The 25,271-nt window shown below is 42.7% G+C and overlaps 1 protein-coding gene across 1 annotated transcript in view; it reads left to right on the forward strand.

Annotated features, from left to right (window-relative positions):
• Nucleotides 1-25,271, forward strand: part of LOC122798817 — a 3,666,270-nt gene that overhangs the window by 884,554 nt on the left and 2,756,445 nt on the right. Inside the window, exon 6 of the mRNA XM_044067940.1 lies at nucleotides 25,045-25,251. Within this exon, the coding sequence (XP_043923875.1) occupies nucleotides 25,045-25,251 (207 nt within the window). The remainder of the gene's footprint in view (nucleotides 1-25,044; nucleotides 25,252-25,271) is intronic.

Here is a 25,271-nt window from a genome sequence, read left to right on the forward strand (position 1 = left end):
CAGAGCTGTGGATGAAGGCAAGGTGGTTCATACAGTCTACCTTGATCTGACCAAGGCCTTTGATACCATTCCCCACTCAGGAGTCATAGAAAAACACACTAAGCTAGGCATCAACCCCTATATCACTAGGTGGATTGCAAACTGGCTCACAGATAGAACCCACAGTGTGAAAGTAGCTGCCTCCAAGTCAGACTGCCGACCACGAGTGGAGACCCACAGAGATTGGTTTTGGGTCCTCTTCTGTTTGGTATCTACTTCTCAGAAGTCCAGTCCAACACAAAGGGACTCTGGCTAACAAAGTATGCAGATGATTGCAAGTTGGGAACTATTATTAACTCCCCAAGTGATGTTGACATCCTACAGAAAGGCCTCAAGTAGACCAACGATTGGTGCCAGAACCATGGCCTTAAGCTCAATGCCAAAAAGTGTGTCATCCCCTTTGGGAAAAAACCAGTTCCCATGACCTACCACATCGATGGTAGTCCACTGAACACAGAAGGCGTTATAAGAGATCTGGGAACACAGGTTGACAGCAACCTCTCTTTTGACCACCACACTTCCACTGTGGTCAGAAAGTCCTTGTATGTGGCACATCTCATTACTAAAGGTTTTGCATCCAGGAAGAAAGAGGTCATTGTCTCCCTCTACTTTTCCCTCATTAGGCCAATCATCGAGTACAATGCCCCATTTGGCATGTACCTCACTAGACACCTGAAAAACTGGAGAGGCCACAAAAGTACCTCACAAAGAGGAATCCTAGGCCTTAAACACTTGTCCTACATGGACAGACTCAAAAAACTCCAACTATTGTCTGTCTCATATCGCCTACTTAGAGGCAATCTCTGCTTGACTTACAAAGCCATGTCTGACCCAACTCTGTTAGAAATGCTACAGCTAAAGAAATCCCAATCCCTCTGCACCACACGCGCCAGAGACCTCAGTCTCATTGCCACAATCAACAGAATGTGCTGGAGGGACAGGTTCATAACCCAGAGAATGCCCAATGCTCATGCTATGGAATAGACCTTCCATACATGTCAAATAGAGCACCTCACTGGCCCTCTTCAGGAGAAATCTTGATGAGTGGATGGGAAATAGAAAATTCTCCCCGGGGATCACTCCAGTGGCTTTGCTCGAAAGAGGCACTGGAAACTTAGGTCGGGTGGCATGATGCCAGGGTAATCCTATGGGCTAGGCTTGTAAAGGCTGCAGGGCCATTAGCCTAGTACACACCTATGAACCTATAAGAGGACAGGGGGCTGGAGACCCATACTAGATCTCAGCAAACTAAACAAGTCAATGAAGAAGACAGAGTTCCGGTTGGTCACATGGCAGTCAATACTTCCCTTTCTAGGGTAAGACAATTGGATGTGATCTGTAGACCTCCAGGATGTGTACTACCACATAAAAATGGACAGGCCATCAAAGAGTCATCTGTGCTTTCGGCGGGAAACCAGTCACTTTCAATTTCGTGCTCTGTCCTTTGGCCTCACTACAGCCCTCAGAGTGTTCATCAAATGCATGGCACTAGTCACTGCTCACCTGAGGCATCTAGGATTCAGGGTGTTTCCATATCTGGATGACTGGCTGCAAACTGCCACCACCACGCACTTACTTATTCGGGCAAGAGACACTACTCTGAAACTCTGTGCTCAGCTAGGGATTTCAGTAAATTATGAAAAGTCTGCCTTATTGCCATCTCAACATATCATTTTTATAGAGCCAGAGTTATATACCAAAACAATGATAGTCAGACTTCCACCAGACAGGGTGCAGACTCTTCATCTTCAAACTGTGATCTCCTCTTCAAAATCAAGGTTCAAGCAAGGACAGTCCTAAAGGTACTGGGAATTATGGCAGCAGCAATAAATGTGATTCCTCTGCAAGACTACATATGAGAATCCTCCAATGGCTCCTATTCACCCAGTGGTCCATGCAAGAGCTTCCTGTGTCCCACTTCATAACGCTGACAGAATCCTTCAAGAAAGACCTCCATAGGTGGATACACTTCGACCAAGTAATGGTAGGTCGATTGTTTTTCCCCCTACTCCGGTAGCCACAGTGACCACCGACGCTTCCCAGATTGGGGGGGTGGGCATTATCAGGGAAGAACAGCCCAAGCCACTTGGCAAGAACACAAGGCTCATTTGCACATAAATGTACTAGAGTTGAGAGCAGTGCTGATGGCATTGCAAGCATTCTAAGACTCACTTCCGATAGGTACAATTGCAATACAAACAGACAATATGTCAGTCGTGTGGTACATAAACAAACAAGGAGGAACCAGATCTTACCCCCTTTGTCGAGAGGCCCTCTGAATATGGCAGTGGGCAACGTCCTCCCAGCTCTTTCTAGTAGCAACGCACATCCCAGAGAAATCCAACGTGATAGCGGACAAACTAAGCAGAGCAATCCTGATGCCACATGAGTGGTCCCTGAAGAAAGAAGTAGCGGAAATGATTTATCACAAATGGAGCCAGCCTTGCTGCGATCTATTCACCATGGCCATGAACACAAAATGCAGCAACTTCTTTGCCCTAACCCCCCCCCCATTGGGGGAGTCCCCAAGGGATGCACTTGTACACGATTGGCCTCCGGAACTCCTATATGCTTTTCCTCCCTTTCCCCTGATAACAAAGGTTCTTCAGAAAGCCAACACTCTGGGAAGGAGCTTAATTCTGATAACCCCTTACTGGCCTCATCAAATCTGGTTCCCCTTCTTGAAGCCTTATCTTCAGGAAGAGCCTTGGATGCTGGACCCAGTGCCAGACCTTCTAACCCACTTGTCAGGGGCTCTCCACCCATCTCTTCACTCCCTCAAGTTGACAGCATAGCTGCTCCAGTTCCAAATATAGCCAGGCTACACAACTTTACCCCAGAAGTCCAACACATCCTGATTTCTTCTCATAAGACGTCCATGAGAAGACTAAATGAAAGAGATTTTCAATCTGGGCTTCACAGAATCATATTGATCCCTAATCAGCACCTTTATCATCCATTCTAGAATATTTGGCTAAGCTTTTAATGAAGGAGCAGCTGGAGCAACCATTCAAGTCCAATTAGCAGCAATCTCTAATTTTCTTATTGGGAATGAGGGACCAAATATTGTCTCATAAACTATCAAAAGCTTTTCTGAGAGGCAGAAACTTGTTAAAACCATCCATAAAACCACCCCTCCCACCATGGAATCTAAATTTTGTTTTGTCCCGTATAATTCTTCCCCCTTTTGAGCCTGCATCATCTTGTAGCTTGAAGTTTCTAGCTTAGAACATTATTTTCCTAGTAACAATCACATCAGTTAGAAGAGTCTCGGAGTTACAGACCTTGTCAGTTAAACCTCCGTACATGATTTTTTATAATGACAGGGTTTCACTACGTGCAAACCCTTCTTTTCTACCAAAAATATGTTCAGAGTTCTATCTAAACCAGTCTATAGATCTGCCAGTGTTTTTCCCCAAATATGGCAATAAAGCAGAGTACATGCTTCACGAGCTTAATGTTCATAGATAGCTACGCTTCTATTTGCACAGAACAAAAGAATACAGAAAATCCGACCAGCTTTTTGTTTCCTTTTTGGATAATAAAAAAGGACTCGCAGTAACAAAAGCTACTTTGTCCAGATGGTTATCAGAATGTTTCCCTTTTACCTATCAATCAACAGACAAACAGCTGCCAGGCAAAGTAAGGGCACATTCTACCATAGGTTCATAGGTTCATACTAGGCTGCCCGAAGCTTTTAGGGCAAAGTTACCAATAGGTACTTTTTGTGCAGCAGCAACGTGGGGAAGGCCTCATACCTTTATCACTTATTACAAAGTGGATTTGGCCTCCAGGGACAGGGCCTCCTTTGGGTCAACTGTTCTGAAGAATATTCTCCCGTGAACCACCCAGGAAAGATGGTGCTAGGGATGCTGTCCCAGCAGTATAAAATGAAGATGAGATAGGACAACTTCTCATAGAGAAGTTATGTACTCACCATAACGTTCCATGTGTTGTCCATCCTGTCTTCATTCTTATGTCCCAACCTCCTACCCTCAGCCTTTGACTTTTTCGAGGATCGATTGGTTTCTAGTGTACATTTGGTATGCTTTGATCCTCTTCTTGGCTTATAAAGATGTGTGTGTGTGTGTGTGTGTGTGTGTGTGTGTGTGTGTGTGTGTGTGTGTGTGTGTGTGTGTGTGTATATATATATATATATATATATATATATATATATATATATATATATATATATATATATATGTGTGTGTGTGTGTGTCTGTATATATATATATATATATATATATATATCTATAGGTCCCCTTCAGAAGGTCAAACTATTAAAAGCTTGACTTTCGTATGGCCAAGACGGTATGATCAAACTTTTAAAAGTTTGAACGGTCTGAATGGGGATCTCCATACAGCGCAGAATGGGAAGATTTACCTTTACCGCAATGTAGTGCGATCTCAGAGATGGTGTTTTTAAATAGTGGGGGGGGGGGGGTGCAGGGGGGTAGCACTGTTTAGTTTTTTTTTTGTTTGTTTATTTTTTTTTTCACATTTTCGAACATTCAAATGTTCGATCATATGGTCTCGGCCATATGAAAGTCGAACATTTGGGTGTTCGATTATGTGAAGTAGACACACACACACATATATATATATATATATATATATATATATATATATATATACACACACACACACACATATATATATATATATATATATATATATATATATATATATATATATATATTGATATAATTAGGGGTATAGGTACATCAGCAAACAAGATCTGAGGAAGGCACTAGAGCATTATGGGATAGGGAAGGAGCCACAAGCTAGTTTGAGACCTCGAGCTTTAGTAAGTGACCGAGTCAGAACAGAGGATCGGTTCCAAATCCATCAGTATACAATGAAGGCAAGATGGACAACTCACGTTGAATGTTATGGTGAGTACATAACTTCTGCTTTGTTTGGCACAAAAAAAGTTTAAGCTTTTTGTATATATTGCAGTTGCTATGAATAAAATTGTTCCAACATTAAATGTTTTTTCCAACATTAAATGTGTTTCATATTCATTTATAATTGCTTTAAAATAATTGCTATAAACTTCTAAAATTTAAAAATAAAAAAAAATTTGAAAAAACTAAATACTATTGCCGTGAAAGTATGTAAAAACCTAAAAGTATTTAGGACCAATAAAAGTCAATAATATTATATAAACCCTGTTTAGTACTTCAGGGCAAAGTCCAAGTGGTGTCTATCTCTTTTTTTAAATTTTCAAGATCTGATTGCTTATAAAACTTGTAAAACTTCCATAAAAATAAGCTAAGCCTAGTAATCAAAAATGAAATAAATATTACGAGATATCCATATAATTTTGAAAAAAAAACTGTAGAGACATTAGGATGTCTAAATCTGTGGTGCTTTCAAAAAGCTTTCTTCATCAGATCTGCCTGGAGGACTATTATATTATTTTCAAAAATGGTTTGACGGTGCCTTAGTAGTGTAGGAATGCTTTCAAAACTGGGTGTGGGTTTAACTAGGTTAACAATGTGGATGCCAGGTTGATGCTTGCCTGGGGTTTATTTCTGTTTTTACTAGTATTATGTCTTTAAAAAAGAACCTGGTCATAACAGTCATAGAAATGTGACTTGAGGAGCTGAAGCATTAATTTAATGTAGGCTGAGTAAGCTGTGTGTGGGCCTTAGTGCCATGTGCACTGCTGCTTGGATATCAGCATCAGTGCTGGTTGTGGTGTTTCAATATGTTACACCCTCATAAATAAGGGTATTTCAGCCTGGAACAATGAGGTCATAACATCCTTGTAATCCTTCCTTATCAGACCCATTATCGTGTACAGTGCCTCCTTCAACATGTGCCTTGCCAAGCACATGCAGCAGCTGGAGAAATCACAGAGGTTCCTGACCAGGAAAATCCATTATCTCAAAGACCTATCCTATACAGATAGGCTAAAAGCTCTGTCCCTTTACTCAGATTCATACAGACTGCTCAGAGGTGACCTCTGTCTGGCATACAAGGCCATCTCAGACCTAGCCTTGATGGAGTTGCTGCATATCTGCAAGTCAAACTCTACTCACGCAACCCGCAGACAAGGTCTTAACCTGGTCTATGACATTAATAGAACTTCTTAGCCGGATAGATTTGTGTTCCAAAGACTCCCCCGTCTGTGGAATAGACACCCTCTCCATGTCAAGCAGAGTACCTCTCTAGCCCTCTTTAAGAGGAATCTGGATGACTGGGTGGGAAACAGAAAATACACCCCTGGGATCCCACCTGTGTCCCTACTGGACAGAAAAAACAGGTGCTGACTTTGAGGGAACATAGGTGAAATTCTTGGCTAGGCTTATAAGAGCCTCCAGGCCAATAGACTCGTATCATCCTATGAACCTATAAGACATCCTGAAAGAATGTATATGTTTTAGTGGCCCCAGTGCATTAATTCACTAGTTAGTTGATGTGCCTGCATATGAGTTATTTACATTAACTAGATCATCTTAATAGCTAGGGTTAATGTATGCATCACAACAGTCGACCAAATATGAGCACCTTACCTTACCACATGTGAATCTACTCATGCTTTTTTGTGTTCTCTTCAGTATTGTACTATACAGGAATTGAGACATACTCGCCCCCACACCGCTGGGTAGCACCTGTCTTTCTTATAAGGATGGGAAGAGTATTGATGGGTACGAGAAAGTAGTGCAGCTTCTGCAACTTTGATTTTCAGAGTTTTGAATTGTCAGGTGTGAAGAGTGGGTAAAGACAGATGAAGGCTGCCATCCTAACCAGATAGAATTTTGCAGATAATTCTGTCATTTGTAAATATGAATGTAAACTACAGGCTTGTTGTCTTAAATGTAAAGAAATAGTGTTACATCTGGAACTGGGAAAAATGTGACTACAGTGCACTCTGACAAAGTAAAGCATGTGATGACCCTTTGATGTAGATAGTGGTGCCAAAGGGTCCAGATGAAGAAATTCTTGCTATTGTTTTAACCAAGAGTTAAATTGCTAGATTTAAACATGCAAATGTATTTTTATTGCTCTGCTTCCTGACCAGCTGCAAGATAACAAAAGGAGATGTTAAGAATGTAAATGCAGTTTCTGTTAGCCTGTGAACCCAGTGAAGTGTGAAGAATGATGTAATGTGTAGCCTGGGAACCCCAGGAAAGTGTGAAGAATGATGTAATGTGAATCAGAACTGCAATTTCAATTTAAACAGAGAGAACCAGAGATTATTAAGCATTTTTGTCTTGACCATCCAACTCATTAGCACTGTCTTGTTCTAGATGTAAGTTTATCTTAGACTAGTGTTTTCTCTTAGTAATATAGAAACTAGAAATATTAGACTAAGTGTTTTTCTGTGATGTCAAAACTGTACTACTTAATTATTTTAAGTATTTCTCTGTGATCTCTGAATTCTTGACTTGCACTGTGTAGTAAGAAGTATTGTCTTGTGTTTTTATTATTTATTATTAAATATTTTAAAACCTTTCAACTGTGGCTGTTTTGTGTAAAGATAATTTAAGCTCTAGAGTACATTGCATATTTATAGTGATTACTGTACCAAGTCACTCTAGTAAGCCTTGACTGTTTCGTTATCCTACAAATTGGATAATAATATTGCACAGTAATAATTAAACACCCTTTTAAGGGCCTTTGAGTAGCTGATAAATATTAGCTGGGTGGTGGCAGGTGGTACTACCATATAGTCTGGGTAATAGGGGCACAGCTGGAGAACCTGTGCCAGCCTTTTCCAGGAGTGTCTGTGTGGTTGTATAAACTCTTAACTCAAAGTGTGTGTGTGTCAGCTACTTGGGCAGGGAAATTAAGTGCTGGTTGGACAGAGAAGGTGCTGGAGGATGTTCTTCGTCTCCCATTGCTGCAGTCCTTACATATGGGTAGTCCGCTGTCCACAATCGGCCCGAATACCAAAGGGCTAGAACTGGCGTCGGTCATCGGCGCCCGAGACTGACGTCAGTACGTGTCAGTACAAATGCGCATGACCGACGCCATATCCTCAGTCTTTCTTGCCGCGTGGTCCTAAGCAGAAGCAGCATTTGCAAGTGCCGTTCAGCGTTCTGGAATTGTCGGTTTTCGAGTTTCAGACCGGAGACCAAGTTGGGCTAAGTACCCCGTTGGGGACACTTTTGTCTTTTTCTTGCCTCAGTATTGACGGATGTCAGAAAAAGTTAATAACTGTATTTCTTGTGGGAAACAGATTCCTCATAGGGATTACCATTCACTCTGTATTCCTTGTTTAGGGCCTGAGCACGACGTTGTTGGGTGTCGCTTTTGTGCTACTTTTAACAAGCGTACTATTAAACGTCGGTTGGACTGTGCTAGGCTTGTGTTTGGTAAACGTTGTAATTACAACATGCCGTCGGATTCTCCGACGCCTGGTTCTTCTAAGAAACGCAAAGAGAAGCCGTTGCGGTCCAAACAGGATGAGTCGTCCACTCCAGATGCCGGTTCTGTAGAACCACCGATTACTTCAGCGGCTCCTTCTGAAAGTTTACCTGAGTCTCAAGGGGAGCCTTTGTTACTACAGGAAGTGGCTTCTCCTGTGTTAGGCCAGGCTGAGGGTGCTTCTCAGATGTCAGTGGTTCCCTCCCCTCATAGGGTAGTTAGGCCTCCTCCTTCTCAAAGCAAAGGCCATTCTAAGTCTAAGTCTGCCCCTGCTGGTGCTAGTCCCCAGGGTCCAGCTCCTAGGAAGCACATGTTAAAGATGGCTGAAGATTTGATTACTTTAATTAGGGGTTCTATGCCCCCCCCTGAGAAGAGGCCCAGGGTAGAGACAGAGTTGGAGGGTTTGGTTCAGTCTTCCAATGAGTCAGATTCCTCTGTGGAAGAACTTCAGGATTTCCCTCCCTATTCTGATTCGGAGGCTGAGGACACTACTCCCTCTGCATCCCCTCCAGAAGATTTTTCTTTCTCTGAGACTTTGCATTCCATGAGGGAACATTTTAAATGGGAAGGCCAGGATTATTCGGATTCTCGTAAAAGGCTAAGAGAATTCTTGTTTTTGCCTCAGCATAGGCCCTTGGCTATTCCCCCTGTACTGGATGTTGTTCAGGATGTATTTTCCGAGGCTGCCCTTAACCCAGATTCTCTGCCTCCTGCCCCGGTTAAACCAGATAGATACTACAGGGTTCCAGAAGCTCACAAGTACTTATATAAGAGTCCTAGGGCTGATCCAGAAACTATTTCTCAAGGCCCCAAAGGTGTTAGGGCTTCTGTGGTTAAGAATCCAGTTCCTTTGGACAAGGATGCTAGGGCCCTGGATAGGTGGGGTAAAAAACTGTATACCTCTTCTACTTTGGCTATGAGAGCTTTAAATTGTCAGTTTCATATGCTCAGGTATCAAAATTATTTGCTGGGCCAATTGAAATGTAAAGTTGATGCTTTAGCTGAAGGTATTGAATGTAAGGAGCTTCAGGATTTAGTGCATGCTTCAGACCAAGTTGGTAAGCATTCTTTGCAGTGTGGTTTTGATGCTTTACAGGCTTCTTCCAGGGTGGCTGCTACTAGTTCAGTTGTTCGCAGGCATGCCTGGCTTAAAGATCAAACCTTGTCAGAGCATGTTAAGGCTCGAATTATGGATGCTCCTCTGCAATCTGATGTTCTTTTTGGCCCTCCAGTAGAATCAGTTTTGAAAAAAATGGAGGAAAAAGCTAAGTCTATGCAGACAGTTAAGGACTTTTTACAGGTTCAGCCCCCTAAGTTCAGTAGGAATTGGCCTGCTAAGGGATGGTCTTTCCCCTCTTCGGATTATCAATCTAGGGGCAGGTCGAGGCGAGTTAGAGGTAGGTCTTCCTCTCAGGGCCCTGTTACTTCTAGGACTTTGAGTTCTTCTACCCCTTCTGCTGGGGAGGGCAGGGGTCAGTCCTTTCGGAAACAGACCCAATGACCTGTGTCTTCAGCTGCCGGACTCTGTCTTGCTGGCAGCTCCTCTAGGAGGAAAACTGGGACTTTTCAAAAGGAATTGGCATTTGGTTACCCAAGACAAATGGGTATTGGACATAATAAATCGAGGCTACAAATTTTATTTTCACACATTCCCTCCTTTCAAAGGTATGCCGGATGTGCCTCATCAGCACAGACTGGAAGCACAGGCACAAATTTCTTCTCTGCTTCAGTTAGGAGCAATACAGGAAGTACCTTCTGCAGAAAGAGGCACAGGGTTTTATTCCCGTCTTTTCTTAGTGCCAAAGAAAGGAAATACTTGGAGACCAATTCTGGATTTGTCCATTCTAAACACCTTTCTGGAAATTCCAAAATTCAAGATGTTAACACTGCAACAGCTGTTACCTATGCTGGGCAAAGATCACGGATGGTGACTCTGGATCTCAAAGAGGCCTATCTTCACATTCCTATCAGGCCCAGTTGCAGGAAATTCCTGAGATTTCGGAATGGGAATTTGCATTATCAGTTCTCTGCATTGCCCTTTGGCTTGTCTACTGCCAGGGTATTCACAAAAGTCCTGGCTCCAGTAATAGCTTTTCTCAGACTAAAAGGAATTCAAATTTATCCTTATCTGGACGACTGTTTGATTCTGGCTCAAGGCAAGCACGAACTTCTTCAACATCTGCAGTTTGTAATGACAGTTTTAAGATGCCTAGGGTATTCTGTGAACGAAATAAAGTCCAGTCTAGTACCCTCACAAGAGATGTGTTTTCTGGGTGTAAGACTGAATACAGCTGCTCAGATGGCATTTCTTACCCCGGACAAACAAAGAAATCTTCACCTATACTTCCAACAGCAATCAGTAATGTCCAGGCTGACTGCAAGGACAGTCCTTCAAGCCTTGGGGTTCATGGCATCTTGCATTCTCGTACTTCCCAATGCCAAACTGCATATGAGGAAGCTACAATGGTATCTCAAAAGCGTTTGGACTCAACACAGCCACGATTTGGACACTGTCATTCGGATTCTACCTTGCATTCAGAAAGAATTTGTGTGGTGGGCTCAGGAATGTCACCTAAACAAGGGACTCTCTGTGACCCAACCAGAGGCAAGTCAGATATTAACGACAGATGCCTCGGAGTCAGCTTGGGGAGCTCATTTCAAAGGAAAATGGATTCAAGACCTTTGGCCCCTAGAGCTACTTCACTTGCATATCAACATGAAAGAGATGCTGGCAGTTCAATTTGCTTTGGAAGCTTTCAAGAGCCTACTTCAACCAGGACTGGTGTTGATTCGAACAGACAACACAACTGTCATGTGGTACATCAACAATCAGGGGGGAACTCATTCTTACCCTCTTTGCAGACAAGCAATGCTGTTATGGGAAACTGCTTTACATCTGCACATCACTCTTCGAGCACAGTTTCTGCCAGGAGCACAAAATTCTTTAGCAGATGTTCTGAGCAGACAAATTGTGGATCCTCACGAATGGAAGTTGGACCCTCAGGTATTTCTTCAGTTGACCATGGCTTGGGGAACTCCAGACGTAGATCTGTTCGCTTCTCCTCTGAATTTCCAACTGCCACGGTTTTGCACAAGGCTGTTTCATCCAAAAGCCTGGAAAATAGATGCACTATCCTTCAGTTGGAGCGACCTTCACGTGTATGCTTTTCCTCCTTTGCCTCTTCTTCCAAAGGTACTGTTGAAAGTCAGGAGGGACAAACCTTGCATGATCCTTATAGCACCGGATTGGCCTCGTCAGCATTGGTATCCTCTGTTGAGGAGCTTAATTCATGGGACACCTTGGCCATTACCACAGATTCCTCACTTATTGACTCAAGAAAACAATCATTTTCTCAATGTCAGGGTGCAATCCCTACACCTGACAGCCTGGCGCATTCTGTTTTAAAGAAGGAGGGCCTTCAGCTCCCTCAACAAGTTTTGGATGTTATTTTGGAAGCCAGGCGACCTAGTACTCGAAAGGTTTATGCTGATAAATGGAAGAGATTTTTTCTTTGGAGTTCAGCTAAAGGTTTTGATGTCAAATTGCCAAATTTGAGTTGTACATTGCAATATTTGACTGTTTTATTGGACAAGGGTTTGTCCTTCTCTTCTGTAAAAGTGCATGCTGCAGCTATTTCTGCTCACTATGATTGTGACCCTCCTTTGTTTTCACATCCATTGGTTAAACAGTTTCTTAGAGGGGCAAAGAATATAAGACCCCCACGAAGAGCTCCTACTCCTGCCTGGGATCTTAATTTTGTTTTGGAAAAGCTGACTCTGCCTCCTTTTGAACCTGCAGCTACAGCTGAATTGAAGTTGTTGTCTTGGAAGACTGCTTTTTTGTTGACTGTTACTTCTGCTAGAAGGGTATCTGAATTACAGGCCCTCATGGCAGTGGAACCTTTTCTGATTTTTCACAAGGACAGAGTTTCCTTACGTACTAATCCTACTTTTATGCCTAAAGTGATTTCTAATGTGGCATTGAATCAATCTATACATTTGCCTACTTTTTATGCTAACCCCCAAAATAAAGGGAAAAAAGTTTTGCATTCTTTGGATGTACATAGGCAGTTAAGGTATTATTTGAGCAGAACCAAAGAGTTCAGAAGATCTCAACAATTATTTGTTTCTTTTGCTTTGACTTCACAAGGGAAAGCTGTCTCAATACAAACTATTTCCAAGTGGATTGGCCATTGTATTGCTTTTTGTTACTCTCATCATGGAAAGGATGTTCCAGTTGGGATCAGGCCTCATTCTACTAGGGCTACCGCCACCTCTACTGCTTTTTTGAGAGGGGTAGCTACTAAAGACATTCTAGAGGCAGCTACTTGGAGTTCTGTACATACCTTTACAAAGCATTATCATTTACATCTTTATTCTAGGTCTAGGGCTGGGTTTGCCACTGCAATCTTACAGGGCATGTTAGCAGCTCCTAATGCTATTTAGTTGGCCAGCCTCCCTTTTTCCCGTTGCTCTGGGATTCTACCCATATGTAAGGACTGCAGCAATGGGAGACGAAGAACATAGTACAGTTTTGTACCTACCATAAATGTAGATGTTCGAGGATCTCCATTGCTGCAGTCCAATTTTCCCTCCCTCCTTCCCCCTTTGTTTAGGTTGGGTTTTGGGTGGTGTTTTTTGCATTCTGGCGTCTGAGGCAAGAAAGACTGAGGATATGGCGTCGGTCATGCACATTTGTACTGACACGTACTGACGTCAGTCTCGGGCGCCGATGACCGACGCCAGTTCTAGCCCTTTGGTATTCGGGCCGATTGTGGACAGCGGACTACCCATATGTAAGGACTGCAGCAATGGAGATCCTCGAACATCTACATTTATGGTAGGTACAAAACTGTACTTTTTAACTTGCCCAGCTAGGCTGAGATCTGGACCCTATAGGTGTGCCAGTGGGGAGTCTTATTGGGGACCTGGAGAGCAAGGGAGCGACCAGCCCCAGACTGACTGTGATCTCTGAGTGCCCTTAAGGGAAATTACACTTTACTGTGTGTATTTGTTATCCTTACCTTCATATATGAGGCATCCTCTCTGGTGTTAGTGGTGAGGACTGAGTATCCGTGATTGCTGGGCCAGGGCACAGGCATCACATATTGTTTGGCAGTGGTGGGATATTCACACCACATATTAATTGTTTGGCAGCTGTGGGATATCCACATCACATATTAATTAGTTGGCAAATACTAATTGGCTTGTAGTGGTGTGGGTAGAGTGAATCCCTGTAGCTTGTGTACAGTGAGCTTTGAAGGTATTTTGTACTCTAAAACAGCCACACAGTGAATACTCAGAGTTCAGATCACAATTGTTTTATTTCTTTTGTTAGCTTAGTTAGTCAGGGTGAACAGGCAGCATGTCAGCAGAGGAGTATGGAAAGCTGACAAGGAGCCAGCTGGTGGAGATGTGCCAGGCTAGGGGACTGGTGCATGGAAACCTGACTAAGGCAGACCTTATTGCAGCCTTGATTACAGCTGCATCAGAAAACAGCAACCAGGAGGTCAATCAGACTGGCAGTGGAAATATAATACCCTCAAAGAATGGATAGCTCAACCTTTCTGCAGAGGACTTAAAAATCCATCTGGAGCTAAAGAGACTTTAGTTGGAGGCCAGGCATTTGGAGACAGAAGCAGAGGAAAAGGAGAGGCAGAGGAAGCATGAGAGAGAAATGCTGACTCTTTGCCAGAGTCATGCAGGTAATGGGGAAGGGAGTAACTGGACGCCAGAAGCAAAACAGGTCAGTAAATTTCTTCTGCAGTTTAAAGAGGGGGATAATTTTGATAGTTTCATTCATATGTTTGAGAGGGTATGCAAACAGTATAGTGTTGACTAAAGGCTCTGGGTACGGTTCCTGACCTCCTTACTCCATAGTAAAGCTGTAACTGCATTGTGTAAAATGTCTGACGCATGTTTTGATTATACTGCTGTAAAAAATTGTCTATTAGAATTTTTAAGCTAACACCTGAAACATATAGGAAAAGGTTTCTTGAGCATAGACGCAAGGCAGATGAAAGTGTATGTGAATATGTTGCTGAAATGAGCACTTATTTTCATAGGTGGGTGAGTGGATGTCAGGTTAGTACTTTTGAAGGGCTGGCAGACCTTTTGGTGAGGGAACAAGCCCTTAGCACTTTGCCTGAAGACATGAGGATCTAGTTAGATGATAGACAGTGTGTTACTTCAGATTATTTGGGGAGGAAGGGAGACCTATACCTGGCAAGCAGGGCAGCCCTGCACAGGAAGGAGACCCCCAGTACTGCTCATGGATCTACAGGAACCCATGGTGGGCAGCACAGACTGCCCCAAAAGAATCTGCCAGTAGCAGGGGAAGCCACTAGTCCAGGTACACATCCAGGAGCTAGGGTTAAATGTTTTGAATGCAACCAGTGGGGCCATGGGGCATACAGGTGTCCACGGAGGCAAGGTGGGGAACAAAAGGTGAGGGAGCCAGTAAGTGGGAAAGAGAAAATGCCAATAGTAGGTTGTCTTGAGACAACAGGGGTACTAAACTACAATCCTGCAGATGTCCTGAGAAGGATTTGGATGAGGCATACCATGTGCTTATGCAGTTACACACAGTCAGGCTAAGAGACAAGCATGAGGGTCTGGTAACTTGGGGGAGACCCAGACAGACTGCATACTTGGCAGCCAGGATTAGTGAGGTGGTTACTTAAGGGAGGGAGCTACTGTGTAGCAGTGAGACTGAAGGTGAGCCACAGCTGCTTGGGGGTACTGATGTTCTCCTGGACAGAGTGACTGCAAAGGTAGAGGTGAGTAGTAGTACCCAGGCTGACAGTGAGACACCACTGTCAGAGGATACCATACTTCCTGTGGAAGGGGAGCTGGTAAGGGTTACAAGGAGAGAGCGTAGACAGGCTCAGCTCTCAGACCCTACATTGCAAGGCCTGAGGCATTTAGCTAGGGAGGCACCTGATTCTCAAGGAAAGGGGGATCTGTATACTGGGACAAAGGGTTAATATACAGAGAGTGGACCCCTGAGGAACGGCTAGAAGGTGAGAGAGTACAGCAGTTGGTAGTGTCTAGAGCCTACTATGTGACACTTCTAGCCATAGCCCATGATATTCCCTTTGCAGGTCATATGGGCATAAAACGTACAAAGAGGCATATTATAGAAGACGTCTATTGGCCTGGAATTTCCAGAGATGTAACAGGGTACTGCAAGTCCTGTGAGCAGTGCCAAAAGGTAGGCAAGGCAGGAGACAAGGTGAGAGCTCCTTTGATTCCTTTGCCTTTGATTGAGGAGCCATTTCAGAGGATAGCTGTGGATATTGTGGGTTCTCTGAGTACCCCAAATTCCACAGGGAAAAAGTATATCCTAGTGGTAGTGGATTATGCTACACGATACCTTGAGGCAATGGCTGTGTCCTCCATTGAGGCAAAGAAGGTGGCAAATGCTTTGTCAGAGATTTTCAGCAGGGTAGGTTTTCCAAAAGAAATACTGACTGAAAGAGGTGCCATTTTCTTGTCAGACCTGCTGGCTTGTCTGTGGAAGTCCTGTGGGGTGAAGCACATGAAGACTACCCCCTACCATCCTCAGACTAATGGTCTTGTTGAGAGGTTAAACTCTACAGTCAAGACCATGCTACGGGCATTTGCAGATCAGTTTAAGAGGGAGTAGGAAAAATATTTGCCCCGTCTGTTGTTTGCTTATAGAGAAGTTTCCCAGGAATACACAGGTTTTTCACCCTTTGAGCTGCTGTATGGGTATAGGTTGAGGGGACCTTTAGATTTAGTTCGAGATGAGTGGGAAGGTGAGTGCGAGTCTCACAAGGAGTCTGTTGAGGCATACGTCCTAAACCTCAGGACAAGACTCGGGGAACTCATGGGCTTAGCCCAGGAGAACCTGGCAGAAGCCCAACAACAGAAAAAGGTGTGGTATAACAGGAAAAGAGCTAGATAGTATGCTGTGGGACAGCAGGTAATGGTTCTCATTCATGTCAGACACAACAAGCTGCAAGAAGCTAGGGAGGGACCCTACTAGGTGGTAAGAAAGGTAAGTGATGTTAACTACATGATGGAACTGCTAGACAGAAGGCAATGGCACAAACTGTACCATGTTAAAATGATGAAACCTTACCATGATAGGGAGGCCCTTGTGCTGAGCATTTGCAGTGGATTGCAGGATAAGTCTGAGGGAGATCTGGGGACTGATCTCCTCAGTGAGGTTCGGGCTGGCACCTCAGTGGAAGGGGTAGCAGTGTCCCAGCAGCTATCTCCTACCCAGGTTCGAGAAATCAGAGCAGTGTTGCAGGAATTTGGGGACATGTTCACTGGGAAAACAGGGTGCACCCACCTGGGGTAGCACCAGGTGGATACAGGACCCCAAAGGCCTATTAGGCAGGCCCCTTATAGATTGCCTGAAAGAATCAAACAGATTCTGAAAGAGGCGGTACAGGAGATGTTGGAACTAGGGGTGATTCAAGCGTCCAACAGTCCTTGGGCCTCCCCAGTGGTGCTTGCGCCAAATAAAGATGGCAGTACCAGGTTCTGTGTGGATTACAGGAAATTAAATAGTCACACAGAGTCAGATGCTTACGCTGGGTGGGGCTAAGTATCTTACAACCATTGATCTTACCAAGGGTTACTGGCAGGTGCCCTTGACTTCCAGTGCTAGAGAGAAGTCAGCCTTTGTGACTCCTTCTGGCTTGTATGGGTTCACAAAGATGCCCTTTGGGATGAAGAATGACCCAACAACTTTCCATAGGCTGGTAGATCATATCCTAGCAGGAGCAGAAGGGTTTGCCCTTGCTTACCTAGATGATATTGCCATCTACAGCCATTCCTGGCCAGACCACCTTCAGCATGTCAGGGAGGTGCTGGGCAGACTAAAGAGGGCAGGGTTGACCATTAAGCTGAGCAAATGTCAAGTGGGTATGGCAGAGGTCTCCTACCTAGGACATACAGTGGGGAGTGGTAAGATAAGACCAGAACCTGCCAAAGTGGAAGCCATTCAGGCATGGCCTGCACCTGTTATCAAAAAGCAGGTGAGGGCATTTTTAGGGACAGCATGGTACTACAGAAAGTTTGTCCCCAGTTATAGTACCATAGCTGCTCCCCTCACAGACCTGATAAGGAAGAACAGGCCAGATAAGGTAGTGTGGACCCCAGCATGTCAGCAGGCATTCCAGAAGCTTAAAGAAGCTTTGGGAGGGCCCCCTGTATTAGCCAGTCCAGATTACAGCAAATAATTTGTTGTGCGGGTGGGTGCTTCAAACCATGGGGTGAGTGCTATACTTAGCCAGATTTCTTCAGAGGGAGACTGGCACCCAGTGGTTTATCTCAGTCGTAGGCTCCAACCCAGGGAGGAATGCTATACAGCTGTAGAAATGGAATGTCTAGCCATAGTGTGGGCATTGCAGAAACTTCAGCCTTATCTGTGTGAAAAGAAATTCACTGTTATGACAGATCAGAACCCCCTAACATGGTTAAACAGAGCCAACTAGCAAAATGCCAAGTTGCTAAGATGAAGCCTAGGGTTGCAAGCATATATGTCAGTGCAGCACCGCAGTGGGAGTAGCAATGCCAATGCAGATGGGCTCTCAAGACAGGGAATGGGGTAGGTATACTCAGATACACCTAACCTTCTCAAGCAGCATTTCTCAAGGGTCACTTGAAAAACTAGCTTGAGTTCTCCAGGGGGGAGATATGTGAAAAGTGGGTAAAGATAGATGAAGGCTGCCAGCCTAGCCAGATAGAATTTTGCAGATAATTCTGTCATTTGTAAATATGAATGTAAACTATAGGCTTGTTGTCTTAAATGTAAAGAAATAGTGTTACATCTGGAACTGGGAGAAATGTGACAACAGTGCACTCTACTGACCAAAGTAAAGCATGTGATGACCCTTTGATGTAGACAGTGGTGCCGAAGGGTCCAGATGAAGAAATTCTTTCTATTGTTTTAACCAAGTGTTAAATTGCTAGATTTAAACATGTAAATGTATTTTTATTGCTCTGCTTCCTGACCAGCTGCAAGATAATAAAAGGAGATGTTAAGAATGTAAATGCAGTTTTTGTTAGCCTGGGAACCCAGGGAAGTGTGAAGAATGATGTAATGTGTAGCCTGGGAACCTCAGGGAAGTGTGAAGAATGATGTAATGTGTAGCCTGGGAACCCCAGGAAAGTGTGAAGAATGATGTAATGTGAATCAGAACTCCAATTTCAATTTAAACAGAGAGAACCAGAGATTATTAAGCATTTTTGTCTTGACCATCCAACTCATCAGCACTGTCTTGATCTAGATGTAAGTTTATCTAAGACTTGTGTTTTCTCTTAGTAATAGCTAGAAACTAGAAAGATTAGACTAAGTGTTTTTCTGTGTTGTCAGAACTGTACTACTGAATAAGTATTTCTCTGTGATCTCTGAATTCTTGACTAGCACTGTGTAGTAAGAAGTATTGTCTTGTGTTTTTGTTATTTATTATTAAATATTTTAAAACATTTCAACTGTGGCTGTTTTGTGTAGAGATAATTTAACTCTAGAGTACATTGTATATTTATAGTGATTACTGTACCAAATCATTCTAATAAGCCTTGACTAGTTATACTACCAATTGGATAATAATATTGCACAGTAATAATTGGAATCCATTGTAAGGGCCTTTGAGTAGATGATAAATATTAGCTGGGTGGTGGCAGGTGGTACTACCGTCTAGTCTGGGTAATAGGGGCACAGCTGGAGAACCTGTGCCAGCCTTTCCCAGGACTGTCTGTGTGGTTGTATAAACACTTATCTCAAAGTGTGTGTGTGTGTGTGTGTGTGTGTGTGTGTGTGTGTGTGTGTGTGTGTGTGTGTGTGTGTGTGTCAGCTACTTAGGCAGGGACACGAAGCACTGGTTACACAGAGAGGGTGCTGTAGGTTTTAGCTTGCCCAACTAGGCTGAGATCTGGACCCTATAGCTGTGCCAGTGGGGAGTTTTATTGGGGACCTGGAGAGCAAGGGAGTGACCAGCCCTCGACTGCCTGCAATCTCTGTGTGCTCTTAAGGTAAATTGCGCTTTACTGTGTGTATATTTGTTATCCTTTTCTCCTATATGAGATATCCCTCACTTGTGTTAGTGGTGAGGATTAAGGATCCTTGATTGCTGAGGCAGGGCACGGGCGTCACATCAGGCTCATGTGTTAATGTTTATTTATGAGTTATTGTGAATGCTTGAAGACTGCTTGATCTGCAGTTTCTTCTTGTAACTAAAAATCTGCTTTAAATTATTTGGTTTCTTCTATTGTACTAGTCAATGACCTCTGTTTTCAGTATGTGTATGACTCAGTTAATATTTCTTCCAGGGTTATTGCCTCTGGTGCTCTTTTTAGGAGGTTTGTCATATTGCATTCTCAGAACCTGCCAAGAGGATGTGAATTGAGATTTTATTTTCTCTTTTGGATATGTACTTTTTGGTTTATTTGCTTCAGAGGTGATCAAAAAGTATGATGAAAGGGGTAAGTTAAATCAAGGATATTTCTATCCTCCTTTTTCAAATCTTCTAATGGATACTCTGCCTCCTCATCCATTTTTGGCATAATGGCAAGGGTGTTCCAAAAATGAATTCCAGAACCCCCAAAATCAAGGACAGTCCAATTAGTCAGTTTGACTGTTTAAGGGACTTTGTTTCCCCCTCCCAACCTGACAGTCCTTTTTAACTTTACATTCCAGAAGGTCTGAATCTCAACTTTGGCAACTGATACTTTCAGACAAATTGGTTCAGAAGATCATTCATCATTATAGATGGCAGTGAGAGAATCAGAGGACTTTTTCTCATCCACAAGACCAGATTCTTACTTTCACCTTTCCTTCATTGCATGCTGTTCCAGGGAGTGATAGAACAAGCTCCTTCTTCCCAAGTTTTGAAAGGTTTTTGTTCTGGGATTTTTTAGTGCCAAAGAAGGAGGATGCTTGGAAATCAGTTCTGGAACGTTCTACTTAAACCTGTTTGTGATAGTGCCTAACTTCACAATATGTTGCCTCTTCTTCCTCTTCCAAGTTTCCTGGTAACTCCACGTTTAAATGATGCTTATCATCACATTCCCTTTCATTCAGACTTCAGGAGTTTCTTAAGGTTTGTGAGTCTGGGTCACTTAATCAGTTCTCTGCTTTGCCCTTTGGACTATTCACTGTACCAAGAGTGTTCACTTAGTGTCTAGCTCCTGTTATAGCTCATTGCAGGCTACAGGGTATACTTTTTCTTTTTTCCATTGTTAGATGATTTGCTTATCTTTGCAGAGTGTTTTTCAAAATGTCAGGAATCTCTTATTTTGGTGATAGATCTTACACAAACTAGGATTCCAAAAGAACATTCAGAATATTCCTTTTTGACTCCTTCACACAAGATTGTGCACCTGAGGTGAGGTGCCACAGGAAAAAAATTGATTTATGTCTCAATCTGTTTGTAAGGCTTTCCTCTCAGACTTCAGTCACTGCTAGGGAATACCTCAGGTTTTTGGGTCTCATGGTGTTTACGATTCCCATGATAAGCCTGGCAAGACTCACCATGAGAAAGATAGAATGATATCTGAAGCCTCTTTGATAAGCATCAGCATCCCTCACCTTTCAAATCCCAGTGTTGGAATTTATCATAAGAAAAATTACTTGGTTGAGACAGCAAATATCACTACATTCAGATCTTTACTTATCTCTCTCTGTTCCAAAACAGTTGGTCATCAGAGACACCTTGGAATTTGCTTGGGGAGCAGTTTGAGGAGGGATAATTGTGCAAGGTGTGTGGGACATCTAGGATAGATGCAAGCAAATAAATATAAAAGATTATTGCCTGATTAAGGCATTCAACTCTTGGAATTGTCTTTTGTCTCCAGCACATCTTCAAGTAATTTCAGACAATGACACAGTCACATGGTACATGTGCAAGCAGGGGGAGACCATTTCACACTCCCCTTCCAGACTAGCCATGTTATCTTGGTATATAGCTTTACAACACAATCTCACTCTACAAGCATCCTTCATTCCTTCAGAGCAGTATTGTGTGCTGAACTGGACAGGGCAGACCCTCACATATGCAAACTGTATAAGGGCTTCTTCTAGGATTTGATCCATCCGTGAGGAGTTTCTTTAGTAGACCCATTTGCCTCCTCTCTAAGTAATTAGTTGGCAAGTTTCCGCTCCAGGACCCCATGCAAGAAGGCCTGGAAGACAGGCACCTTTTTTTTAACCTTTGACAGGAATGTTCCTGCATGTTTTTCCACTCTTTCCACTGCTATCCAGGGTACGTCTGAAGAATGAGAACAAATCCCCCAAGAATCATAGTGGTGATTCCCTTTCTGGTCAGGGTAACAATTGTTCTCCCTTCCTTTGGAAATGGTGTAGTTGCAACAATCTTCCTCACAGAATGGATCTCCTCACACAAGATCAGGGGTGTTTGATACACTCATACCCCAATCAACTTCAGCTGACTGACTGGATGATAGGGTCTTAATTTTCTTTTAGGCACCTGTTAACTGAGGACATGCAGCAGGTACTGACTGAGGCAAGAAATCCTGCTACTGTAAAATCATATATTAGCAAATCAAAAAGGTTTTATAGTTGATGTCACCAACATAGCCAGCACCCATTAGGGGCTAGTTGTTGTCTTGTTTACATTATGTATGTGAGTTACTATCCCATGGCCTACCTAACTCATCATTCAAGGTTCATTTATTTTCCATTTCAGCATATCTATCCATGGATCCATCTCCTTAAAGGCATTCTCATATCAAAATATTTTTGAAAGGGGTTTTGCATCAGAGGCCTCCAAGAAAACTTGGTGGCCCCTCCTTGAGATCTTAATTTAAAACTTACTCCATTTGAGCCAGCTAACCTGGCTGCATTGAGGTTCTAAAACATGGAAAAGAGTTTTACTATTGCTCTCTCCTCAGCAAGAAGGGTATCTGAGTTATGAGGTCTTATGGTGAGTCAGCCCTTTCTCATTTTCCACAGAGAGATTTCTTTGAGAACTAATCCTTTTTATGTCTAAAGTGGTATCTGAATTTACTTTAAGCCAAACTATCTATTTCTCAGTTTTCTTTCCTGAACCTAAAAATGAAGGAGAAAGGATACTCCATACCTTAGATGTCCACAGACAACTCAGTTACTGTCTTGACAAAACAAAATCTTAAAAAAATTTGGATCAGTTCTTCATTTCTTGTGAAGTTAAGAAGAAGGCGCAATGTGTGTCAAAACAGATTATTTCCAAATGACTGTCTACAGGCAAAGTCAAGGCCCACTCTACCAAGGCTTGTGCTTCATCTATGACTTTTTGAAAGGCTTGGATTCTAGAAGTGTTTTAGCATCCGCAACTTTTTCAATGCACTATAAGCTTGATTCCTTTTGTAGCTCTAGATCTGGCTTTGCTGGGACCATTCTCCAGGGGCTCTTGGACCATTTTCCTTCCACCTCCCAAACGTAGTAAGCTAAACACCATATAGCTAAGGCTACTGCAACAGTTAACAATATGATAAACATGGTACAGCTGTGTAAGTAAACTTGCCATAATAGTAGATGTTCAATTGATCACTGCTGTAGTAGCCATCCCTCCTTTCATTCCTCTTGTTGTTTGGTGAATTGTTTATGCAAGGATGTGAATTCATGTTATTTTGTTGTTGCTTGCATAGTTATTTTATGGCTCAGCCTCCTTCTCTCTGTTGGCATGAAAGTTCTCAAAGGTTTGATGCCTTAACCTGTTTTTTTAGTTAGTTCAGCTCGAGCTGACTGCCAGTATTTTTGCTTGGAAGGTGCCCTGAACCTCCAGAAGTTGGCAGCTATAGCCTTGAAAGGATATAACCGATATAGCTAAGGCTACTGCAGCAGTGATCATTTGGACGTGCTGTTATGGTGAGTTTACTTACACAACTATACTGTCTCAGATAAATTGCTGTAAAGATTTCTTGGTGTTTGACATAAGATACAGTACAGCTTCAGCCAAGTGCATTTTCCTCAGTTCCTGTTTGTCTTCTGGCCAGTGTAAATCACTCTGATACCACATACTACCAAATGTCAATACTTCTGACAACATGTAACACTTAGGTTTAACAATGTACCAAATGAGGAGATGAGCATAAGTGATTTTCTGTCATATTTTCAACTGATTTTTTTAGAATATACAGCTCTAGAGTACAGGCAAAAAAAGACCAAACCACTATATATATCATGGCATTAACACAGAAAAGCCAGTAAACTATTAAAGTGACCTACTATATGTTGCTCACAGTACTGTTGTAGACTAGTGTGTATTTAGAGGACTGGCAATGGAAAAGTATGAAAGAAGAACATATGTGAGAGATGAAAGCTGCAAGATACTAACAATCATTTTACTGATAGGATAGTAGCAACCAAGCATGAACAAGCTCACTTATGTCTGAATCACAGTGCTCAGCAAATTTACCAAAAACATATTCGAGAGAAGTTACTTAATGGGTAATTTTACCTTACCATGGTGAAGCAGTGATCCCATAGAAGCAGGGGTTCAGGGAGTTTAGCCACCTATATTGGAGGAACACTAGCCTTACTTCCAGTGGAGCTCAACACACTACTACTGAATCCTTTCATGATTAACTCAGAGAACATCTTTAAAGTAAATATCCCTTCTCTACCCCTAATTTGACTACTATCTATAATGCACTCTAATTCATATACAACCTTTTTTCTCCTCTCCACCCCCTACTCTCTGTAACCATTGATTGCTGACTAGGTGCATCTAACCTACCTTCCTCGGTACTCGCATCCTTCACTTGTATTTTACTCCATAGCTGTTAACCACATGCACTAACATGACTCTTACTTCTCTCACTGCAGACATTTGTCACCCGGTACCAACAAAACTGATATTATTGATACATATCCTAATAGTACTTTCCATGTAATTACAAGGGTTTAATGTTTTTGTAACTCTTACTGCTTCAATCCAACTTCATATATTTACTTTGTCAGAGTTCTTGAATAATGAACTACTATTACTACAGCACTGTTTCATGTATCAGCTTAAATGTACACTTTCAATCTGGCAATTTGTTTATGCCTATCACTGTCAGTGTTTACATGCTGTGTATGTATGTCATAAGACTCACTGTTATTTGATATTTGCATTGTACTGCATGTCTGTTTCTCCCTATCTCTCTCTCTCTCTCTGTTTATTCTCCAGGCCTCTACTGAAAAGAGGCAACTTTGTCTTACCCATTCTGACCAACCTGGTAAACAAATGCCAGCCAATAAATAAATAGTCAAATGTAGTTCTGGTGTTCCTGTGACTTTAACAGGTCTGTCTGCCTGTACTGTGATATTCCCAGACTCTATATACTTGCATGCTACTGTATTATGTTTCATGGCACAGATGACAAATATCTTTCTGCTCCTTGAGAACAGCTAAAACACAGGAAGTTCACAATATACATAGATATCTGTGAGAACAGGGAAAAGTGATGGCATATATGCCAACAGGTAGAGCCTGGGGAATTTGTGAGCAGTGTAACAGGGAGAAGTGCCGCATCATGGGAGCAAACTGCAACAACTGGATTTGGATTGTTCTTTTTGATTTATTTATATGCTTCAAAGCACTGGTGATACTTGTATTGCTAAAAGAGTGGTTTCTGCACCCCACCCTTTGTGTTTTTTCACAGGTTGGAGAATTTTCTAAAAAGATTGAACGTTTCATAGTGTCTTCTGTGGATAGTTTCAAAAGGCTAAGTGGTGGGGAATATTGGCCCATTGTGAAACGTGTTCGGCTGCGTGTTCCCGGAGTTGATGCTCTGAGGACTGGAGCTGTACTGGTTGATCTTCCTGGAGTAAAAGATTCCAATCCTGCTAGAGATAGTGTGGCCAAAGAGGTAAGCATGGCTGTTTGTAA

The sequence above is a fragment of the Protopterus annectens genome, chromosome 3.part1 (assembly GCF_019279795.1).
Source record: "Protopterus annectens isolate FY-2018-M chromosome 3.part1, PAN1.0, whole genome shotgun sequence".
Taxonomy (NCBI): domain Eukaryota; kingdom Metazoa; phylum Chordata; order Ceratodontiformes; family Protopteridae; genus Protopterus; species Protopterus annectens.